The sequence below is a fragment of the Gadus chalcogrammus genome, chromosome 2, assembly GCF_026213295.1.
Source record: "Gadus chalcogrammus isolate NIFS_2021 chromosome 2, NIFS_Gcha_1.0, whole genome shotgun sequence".
NCBI classification, from domain to species: domain Eukaryota; kingdom Metazoa; phylum Chordata; class Actinopteri; order Gadiformes; family Gadidae; genus Gadus; species Gadus chalcogrammus.
The window spans coordinates 8,031,744-8,041,743 of NC_079413.1; the positions used below are offsets into that span (position 1 = coordinate 8,031,744).

Genomic DNA, 10,000 nt, shown 5'->3' on the forward strand with positions numbered 1-10,000 from the left:
GCAACAAATAAGAGCAGCTTCAACATAATAAATAGGCTGGTTTTACTGTAGACTTATTTTAATGTGATAAAAAGATGCACCCTTTACTTCTGCCTACTGGGATGACATGTGTAAAGCAGCGTACGTTACGTAATGTTATATATTATGTAATTAATTCATTTTTTGAAAGTATTAAACATCGAAATAGTTGAATCAATAGACGATTGCTAACCAATGACTACTGGACAATTAGGACAGGATAGTGTCATGGGTCTTTCATTACCAGACAAAAGATTCTGGGTTGAATTGGCAATATCTGCAGTCTCCCTGTAAGCATCCTAAAGTCTGTCACATCCCATACCCATCCCTGACATATATTTTCAGTTGCTTTGGATAAAAGTGTATGCATAATGACTAAATAGTGTTTTCTCCAGTTTGGCGTGGAATCCTAGTTGATCCTACCCCCCTATAACATAAACTTCTGATGGTAGATTAAAGGCTACTTAATTACAATTGGTATCATTTTCAATGTAGTTCTGTGGTGGGTTTCATGTGTTTGCTATTGTAATTATGTCCGTTCCCATACTCCCAAGAGCTGTAAAACAATAAACACATCCAAACAAGGCAAGGATTTGAAGTGTTGGCTCTGTTCTCCATTAGCATCACAATTTACTTCCTGGCCCGGTTCAGGCTTTTAGCCTCACACAAAAAATAACTGCCCTTTTAATTAAGACGTCTTAGGGGGTTTATTTGTATGTATTTCCATAAACCTTTCTCGTTTTCACTCGTTTCCCCTTTCTCGTTACATTCACAAATGTAACATTTGTGAAAGCTATTAATCGGTCATTAACATGCTCACAATTGATACACAACTTCACTCTACTCCCACACGCATTCCTTTCTTTCCCGCTCAAATAAAGACAGACAACTCTGTAATGTTTCTCAGCGATGGACTTTTAATCAGAGGTTTAGGTCCCCAATGTGATTCCCACGGTGATAATACCAGGATCAGAATCCTAATCCCTGAGAAGCCAGTAATGGAATGGATAAAAAAAAAAAAAACTCCAGATACTGGAGAATAAAGCAGTCATTTAGTACAGTTCCAAGCCGTACGCAATCATGTCAAGGTCATCAAAAGCATATGTAAACCACGACAAGAAATTACATTCTAGAACGTTTTACAATCACTACATGAGAAACCTATGCAGTGGCACGGTACACAGTACCGGCGCTGCCTAGACTAGATGAACGAGCTCACCCAATATGGGTTGGCAAACACACAGATGCAAATACCTCTGTCTAAAATAAAAAATCTAAATAAATACTGTTGTTGCTCCTGTTAAGTTCTCCCCACACATCCCTCAACAATGACCCGGCAATATTGTATTACTATATGCCATTTGGTTGGAGTATGCAAACACAGAATTTTTTACAATGCCGTGATTGCATAAATTCTCAGGCAACACTAGCAGGGGTTGAACCCAAAACCCTGGCAGTGTTTCATGCCATAGCTCAAGGGGTAGAGCAGTTGAGCTAGACAGGATCCTCCATCCAATATTAATGGATGTAAAGAGCAAGGAATACAGTCTCATTGGTTCATTACCGTGCTAACTATTAAAGACTATTAAAGTGTCTTGTAACTGCCAGGTCATTGATAGTTCCGCAACATGAGGGACATTTCTTAACAGGAGCACACAAACAGTTAATTTGAAATACAGCTGTGCAATTTCTTTCTATTTTTAAAACATTTGTAGGTGGGCAAATCTAAATCTGATCGCAACCCCAAAATTATTATCTCCGTCATATATTATTTTTTCCCTGATTGTAACTAATGCAAGGAGCTTAATTAAATATATTAGAATTCAGAGATAATGACAATCCTGGAGTTATTTGCACACCTTACATTATCAAGGAACATTAATTCTGTCAGTTTATCCAAAAATATCAGAGAGGGGAAAGTGCTCTATCCTGATATACCTCAGGGTACTTTACCCAAGGATATATTTGGTAAACTGCCAAATACCAGCTCAAATCATAAGAGAAATAACACTGACATTTAACCTCAACGTAAAAGCACAAATTCTATCTTCATATTAAAAAATTTAGTCCGGAGTCTTCTGAGCAAAAAACGAACAAAAAAAACACAACCTTAAAATATAAAGACCAATGGCATTAGTTTCCAATGGCTTTCTGTTAAATTTTCTTTTAAATGTCTGGACTAAAACCGAAATCTAAATGCAATCATTAATGTAAAGCTGGCAAAAAGCTTGAATATGTGGCAGTGAATACATTCTATGAGAATCGCAGAAACATTTACAAGCAACATATACATCATCTCAAAGCTTAACACGTGATTGCCTGCAAAAGCTAAATGCTGAAAGCAACTTCCTGCCTGGGAAGAAGAGGGCCCCGGACTATACTCTCCTAGGAGAGGGTGCAGGGCCCTCCTCCGCCTCATTGAGACAGGAAGGAAGGAAGGATCCCAAGATGGGCCGCACAGCAGCCCAGTTAAAACTACTACGAGACCAAACACAACCGCAGCGAAAAAGTCTGCAGTGTGGAGGTCTAATAAACCAAACGCTGGTCTCCACGGGCCTTTCAGATACCGAGGCCTTAACGAAGACGAGGATGAGAAGGAGCAGTCGCCTTTAGAAAGCAACTTGAGGAGGACACCACGGGGTGTCTGGGTACAAGAGGCAGTGCACAGACCTGAACCTGGAAGAACCAGAGAGAGAGAGAGAGAGAGAGTAGTTAGTGAAGTTAGATTCACATGGCTTTGAAGCAGTTCTTGTCACATCTTCAATACAGCGTTTTTTTCAGTTCAAAATCCACTTGTCTCACCTCGAGGGGTCCTCCTCCACAGGGAAAGCTCCTTTCATGTTGATGATGTTCCTCTTGTTCTCAAACATGCCATAACTCAATGTTATCTAAAAGAAAAGAGACCAAAAGGGAGATGAGTTATTATTAATTCACAACACCCCTCTGTAGTCTTTCTGGGGTATCATCCATAACAACAACAGTACAGTAAGGGTAAAACAAAAGGCAGTTCTAGTTCTCTGACCTGTTTGTGAATCTCAGAACGGGGGACTTGTTGCAGGTTCTCCAGGTGCGAGTGGAAGAGGTTGCTGCGGGTCAGCTGCACCCCTAGAACCGACTCGATGATGTAGCCCACCGTGCAGTCGTCAGGCAGACGGATCTTCTCCGCCGTGTTCATGAAGTGACCACCACTAAGGGAAGGAGTCACAAAGGAAAACCTGTCAGTATATAGGCCGTACACTTGTTCTGGAAGGGTTTTTGAGGAGGGGAGTTTAGCGGTTGACTGGGAAGCTATGGTGTTCATCTTTATCATCATCATCAGCTCACCTTGCCCATGGGCTCATCTTCAGTGCCAGACCGCGGCTCACGCAGAACCCTGCGCCCCCGGTGGCGAACCAGAAGTTGACGGGTCTCTAAAAGAGGAAACAGGAAGCACATTAGCATCGGGAAAGAGTTTCCTGCTAGATAAGAACCCAACTACACACACACAGGCAATGGTTTTGTTCCACATGGGGATCTCGTACCATCTTGTTGTCCCCCAGTCTCTCGGTGGCTTCAATGGGCCGGTCCAGGCTGGGTTTGCCGATGTACATGTCCTGGGTGTGGGGGAAGTGGGACAGCAGCTTCACCAGGGACCTCACATTCACGTAGTTGTCGTCATCTACATGACAGAACCATCTGGAAAGGAGAAACGGCAAGAACATGCTTAGAGGTTGCAGAATTAAGGCTTTTTGAAAGAGCTTAACGTGTAATGCAGAAGAAGAGGAAGCTGTGGATCGAAGGAGGAAGGGGAACAGCGAAGGCACTTACTTTTTGCCTGACTCAATGAACTTGTCGTATTCAACTGCCATCTTGCAAGACAAAGCCTGCCGGCTGTGGGCAGCGGAGCAGTTGGTGTTGATGGCGTGACTTCCTGTGGCATCAAGGAAGAGAGAGAAAGAGTTATGCCGAGGCATGGTATGCGGAGATGGTTAAATCTAGATTTGCTAAGGCAGCTTACAACGATTGTATGTAAACTAAGGCCTCATTTAATGTTGGCCTGATCGCATATCATGAATAGGATGCTGAATAGTTGTACTACTACTATTCAAATCATACTACTAGCCGTTGCTCAGACAAACTTACCAATCTTTTTTTTCAGCTCCTCATCTTCTCCGTCGGTGAAGACGTAAGTCTGTAAGCAAAAAGACAAAACGTTAACAAGAAGTCCTGAAATTCTAATTAAAATGCAATTGTCTTGGAACAAATAAAACAATTCTGAACTCCTTCTGCTTCTAGCTAATGTCTCTTGCTTTTCTTCCCATCTGCCCGGGGGTCTGATAAGCATCCTCTGGTGGGACAATGGGAAGCACATGGAGTTAAACAGACCCCAGCTCCGATAAAGACCCTTTGTGTCCCCTCTTTCACCCTCGCCATGGCAACTTTGCAATGTCCCCCAAAGTATCTCAGACATAGAACAATAGGGTGGTGTGGGGGACCCATCCATCTTAACCCAGTCACCACCCCCACCCCATCTTGACTAGTAGAGCCCTTCCTCCACTTTGCCCAATGACTAACTACAACATGTAATATATTACACGCACACACACACACACACACACACACCACACCACAACCAAACACGTGGGTCATGAAGTTAAGGGTCTATACAAGATACAATCCACACAATAAAGTGTGGTCTGGTTAAAACCGCAACCGGTTGCAACAGACGTTGCAGTTGAGAAACACAATGACCCCTTGCTTTTATAAAGAAAAAACACAACCCCTACCACACACACAACGATCCAGCTTTGGATAAGGTGCTTTTATGGTGGCCTGCACAGAGCAGGTGCAAGGCTGTGTGTGTGTGTGTGTGTGTGTGTGTGGGGGGGTGTGTTTGTGTGTCGCAGACAGAGCAGAGTGTGCGATGATTGAAGATTGAATGCCCTGGGGGCGGGTGGCCTTGTCAACTGTCCCATAAACTGTGTGTTTACTCTTGAGCTCAGGTGAGGCAGCACCTGCCTAAGCTCACGCTATATAATCAAGGCCGCGTGTGGCAACAGGCCGGGGTCACGCGTTTGTTGTCTCACTCCTCCAGCACCCCCCCCCCCATCCCATCACCCCACGCCGGTTGGTTCGTCGGTTCTGCGAATACTGAGAGGCGCTTTGTGGCACACTAGCACAAAGTAGCTCCCTCACAACTTCACTGAACCCCGGCATCCTGTTGCAACAGTCTGCCGTGTCTGCGCGATCTGCATCTTAATTGTCTGCTGTGTGCGCTTGGCTGGAACGGAAAAAAAGGACTTCCTGGGTCCTTCCTGCTTTTTGGTCCAAGGTTTGATCCTTTTTTTGTTCTCTGTGGGTACTGGTGTACAATGGTGCAATGTATGGGCGTCACGGTTGGAGAGTGTCCATGCAGATGTTGCGTGAGGTAGGAGCCTTGGGCCTCTGTTTGTTCAGGGGATGGGTGGTGGTGCGTGTGGTGGTGGTGGCGGTGGTGGTTTTGGCGGTAAAAGGGATCACAGGCTGGCACTGTTTGCTTTAAAGCCCCAAGTGAAAAGGCAGCCTAATCACAGAGGCAGCTGGCGGGGCAGCCAGGGTACTGACAGAGTGGGGGTGAGGGAGGGAGGGAGGGAGGGAGGGGGTGAGGGAGGGAGGGAGGGAGCAAGAGAGGGAGCAAGCGAGGGAGGGAGGGGGTTGGATTCTCACTGCTGTTTGGTAATTCAGAATCTGTGTGTGGCCATTCAATCCACTTCACTCGCTCAATCCAACCCCTCCTCCTCCTCCCCCCATCACCTCCTGGATAGCCAGCCTCTTGAATGGAACAATACTGAGACTTTTCCTGCTGGGTAAAGCCTCCACTGGGTAAATTCTCACTATGTTTGCCAGCATTTGCATACAGCTGCAGGAGTTAACCAAAGAGACGAATCCCCCACTCCCCCTATTCTCTTTGTTTCTTAACTGACCCTTAAAAGGGGACATTTAATCACGGTGAACGCCAATTTCCTTGTATTTTCTTCTAATTTTCCTGTTTTTGTATATTTTTTCTGAAAATATACAGTAGGTGGTAAAACACACAAGGGTGTGGAGGCTGAGAACAAAAGTGGGAGAAGATGAGAGACTCCACTTCTCCTGGTCAAAGAGACGGCCTGGCACGCCTCCCCGGCCCTGGTCTAAGCCCAGAGTGGTGCCTGGCTGGCTGCCTCCTCCCTGGGAAGGAAGGGCACCGGGACCCCCCCCCCCCCCCCACCCTCCACCCCAATCAATAATGGCCTCCACCCAGCCTCCTTCCCTCCTTTGTCCACCTCATTCAATTGCAGCCGTGAGTGAGTTTCACAACGCATTCTTTATTTCATGAGTTGGCTTTGTTTCATTGCAGATTTATGGAAGTAAGGGAGTCATTACAGGGGGAACAATGCAACTTGTGAAGTGTTTGTGTGCCACTGATAATATGTCAAGGATATTAAGTAAAGCTTGAGCTCCACAGTAAGATTTCAATTGCATTTCAACAATTGCATCCACATGCATTGGAAATGTATTAAAGTAGTTATAATCAACACAGCCAATTTAGGTACAATTCATCTACATTTAAAATGTAACCCACCTTACATATTCCTGCCTCATCAACTTTCAATAGTAGTATTTTTTATAATTATTTTATGCATAACTATCAATCCTATAAAACGGTCCATTCACTTTTAAATCATAGCACAATTGAAGAAAAGTAGCCTGACAGATGGGCTTGATTATCACAGAAGTGATCTGCCCTTTATGTTGATGTGTAAACATCATGTGACTGGGGGCTCATTAACATACAGATAAGGAGGGGCCACGCCAGAGAGGCCGCTTGGGTTTCAATGGAACTGCGTTGCTGCAACCTGTGCAGAGAGATATCCATTACATGTTAAAGTCTCCATTGATTGTTCTCCACGTGTAGAGTGGGAGTGACACCGTTTTAGAGCAGTTCTCCTTCAGTTGATATCCTGTGTTTTCAAAATAAAAGTAGAGAAAGTATATTTAATTTCTCTGATTTACTTTTATTTTGAAAACAGAAGATATCCATTGAAGGAGAGTGGTCTGAAATAGGATTTCAAAATAAAAGCATTCAGCTGATAATTCCCATCAAACTTGATAGTGGAAGGGGACCATATGCATTTGGTGGGAATTCACCGCATCATATGGCCGGCATTAAGGCTGTCCATTGTTCTCCCCCTCTGTCTCTCTGTCTTGTGGCCACCTGGCTTCTCCTCTGCCTCTAGGAACTCCCTCTTGCATTGTGGGGATCAGCAGCCTTATCCTTTATGTCGGCCCAGCCTCCAGACCAGCTGCCAGCCTAAAGCCCCTGCTGCCTGCTGCACTGCCGCCGTGGACTGGCTGGGGGGGGGGGGGGGGGGGGGGGGGGGCTGGGATCACTGTCATTACGACCCACTGTGGGTGCCCACACCTGCAACACGATACCACAGGCTCTGAGAGAGGCCTGGTTTGAAGTGTAGGCCTAACTTATGCTAAGCTAATGGAGGTGGTGGTACTAGTGAGTAAGTTTGTGTTCTGAGTAGTGGGGGTTTGACGGCTGAGGAGTTTTGTCTTGGATAGCCCCCCCCCCCCCCCCCCCGGCCACTGTGTTCATCGGCCGGCCACTCAACAATGACGAGGGGGGAAAAAATCCCCAGTCGCCGACAGCACTGCCAATGGCTCGCAGCAAAAAACAGTCTCCATATAATGCAGGGTGACACTTTCCGTTCTCCGAGGGACAAAAGCGAAGAGCTACGTTTAGGGACCACGTCCATCGCCCATGAAAAGGGCCTCTATACGCTAGGACGCTGCATGGCCACTCTCGGCCGCGGCACAGAATCACATTGACTACAGCCGCTTCCTCCTGCCCCCCCCCCCCCCCCGAACCCCGTGGCTCTGCGGCTCCCTCTTTGTGGCTCAATTTGAAAGAGATTCTTTGCACATTTTCATAACCCCGGCGCGCTTGTTCTATTCCCAGCAGCGGCGGCGCACATTTCCCACAACACCACCCGTCCACCCATCCACTTCCACCCCACTCCCTTTCTGGTTTGTCCCAGCCAGGGCATCTCCTGGACGAAGCCCCCCACACCAGCCTTCTCCCCCTCTCCCCGACCCCCTCCCCGGGGTTTGTCTCCCCTACGCTGGGGTAGAGCCGAAGCCCTTTCTATGTGAACCGGCGTTCCCATGGAGAGGGGAAGACAAGGTGCTGGGAAAGTCCTTTTCTTCCACTCCTCCTCCCCCCCCCCCCCCCCTTCAGGGAAACGCTTTGTTAGCCAAGCTGGGAGGGGGGGGGGGGGGGGGGGACAGCAACAGAGACGCCGCCACCGCTACACGCACCATCTATTTCACCAAGGGGCATTCATAGGGACACCCCGAAAGAGGGGGGATAATAGAGAGGGGGTTGGGGGAGAGGGTAGAAGGGGAGAAAGGAGGACTCCTCCAGAACTGTTCCCTCCGGTTCTCATAGACATCACTCAAAAGAGAAAAGGTACTGAAAGAGCCTCGGAAATTCTGTTTATAAAAATGGGTAAGAGGGGTTGTTTGTGTGTGTGTGCGTGTATCCACTGTTGCCTTGAGACGCGGGAACAATGTAACAGTAACCGCCCGGCTATTAAATAGACTTCACCTGCACGTGAACACTGGCCTATTGTCTTGGACAATAAGGGACTCGCCACAATGCCAAACAAGTTCAAAGAGTAACCATATTTACGCCTACACTTTAGGAGGTCTATGACTCTACCGGCTTTACCGTTTTCTATAATGTTAATTCGTTTGTTTTGTTATCTACGTCTACGCAACGAGGAACGAGACGAGGTGCATGGCATTACAACTGGGAAAAAATACAAACATGAACCACATGATGACTGTATTTGTTCTTACCTGTTGAACGTTTCTTGAGATCCAGGTATCAAGAAGCAGATTTAATCGGGACTGGTGGAACTTCTTGGTGGTCTTGACAGCGATGAACAGGTCGCTGGCGCTGATGTCCTCCGCTGGAGGGGGGTCCGCGGCGGACGCGGACGACTGTTTGGGCTTCTCCACGTCTCTCCGTCCACGGGTTAGTTTAGTAAAGTACGCCGAGAATCCCTTCTTCTCCTGGGGCTGAGAGGTCTCTTCGTGCGCTGCGTTGTCCAGGCTCTGGAGGGAGCGGGTCCCGATGTCTCCCTTGGGCGCATCCTCCACCTGGACCCGGTGATGCTGAGCCGCGACCAAAAGAACCACAGCGCAGACGAACGCGGTGCAGGCTATGGAGACAGCCACCTTCTTACCGTTATTTTTCAACATGCTTAACACTTAAAATCACTAACTTTAACACAGCGGCTACTTGATACAATGTCCATATAGATAACTCAACTAAATGCTGTGTTGTGTGAACGCTCACATGCCTAGTGTAATAACAAGCACGTCGGGGGCCAAGAGGGTATTTATACTAGCCCGGTCTGGCCACGCCCCGTGGGCGGGCCCTAAGAAGCCGCGTGTGACAGAGAGGATCATGCCGCGGTTGCTGGGATGTGAAAAGCCGAGCGTGTGGGCGAGCGTTTGCGCACGCGTGCGTGCGTCTCTGTGTTTGATCAGTCTCTGAATTATTTTGTATCACTTTAGTTTGTATAGGCCTACTTAAATTAAAGTTTATAAGACAATTTACAATGTAAATGTATAATGTATGTGTATGTGTATATATATATATATATATATATATATATATAGATATAGATATAGATATAGATATAGATATAGATATAGATATAGATATAGATATATATATTAGCAGTGGCAGACAGAGGGCTGAGAGAGTGGCTCATGTGGGCCATTTGAAACGTGCAGCCCAGCAAGCAATGCCCTCTGCCCACAGAGAAAGCAGCCCCAGCCAAGATTGATTTCCATGTGACTCTATTCGCATCCAGCCAAGTGGGGACCTCTTGTTCAGTCCGCAGCGGCGAGCCCTGGGGCTATTGTTCTCCCCCGGACCGTGTAAGGGCTCCTTAACAGTTGC

At 46.9% G+C, this 10,000-nt stretch overlaps 1 protein-coding gene across 1 annotated transcript; it reads right to left on the reverse strand.

The window, feature by feature from the left end:
- Positions 1-535: 535 nt before the first annotated feature.
- Positions 536-9,415, reverse strand: lfng (LFNG O-fucosylpeptide 3-beta-N-acetylglucosaminyltransferase). The gene is made up of 8 exons (XM_056578864.1): positions 8,887-9,415; positions 4,141-4,189; positions 3,826-3,928; positions 3,540-3,693; positions 3,343-3,428; positions 3,041-3,206; positions 2,821-2,906; positions 536-2,694 (listed from the first exon to the last, which is right to left on the reverse strand). Exons 1-8 carry the CDS (start codon positions 9,289-9,291, stop codon positions 2,628-2,630), a joined length of 1,116 nt encoding a protein of 371 aa, XP_056434839.1. The 5' UTR covers positions 9,292-9,415; the 3' UTR covers positions 536-2,627.
- Between the last annotated feature and the right edge of the window lie 585 nt (positions 9,416-10,000).

Excerpts from the sequence above, each read along its gene's own strand:
- lfng (XM_056578864.1), bottom strand. The coding sequence starts at position 9,291 with ATGTTGAAAAATAACGGTAAGAAGGTGGCTGTCTCCATAGCCTGCACC. Across the intron at positions 2,907-3,040 it reads GTTCTGAGATTCACAAACAG|ATAACATTGAGTTATGGCAT; the intron begins GTCAGAGAACTA and ends CTTTTCTTTTAG. Across the intron at positions 2,695-2,820 it reads GTGGAGGAGGACCCCTCGAG|GTTCAGGTCTGTGCACTGCC; the intron begins GTGAGACAAGTG and ends TGGTTCTTCCAG.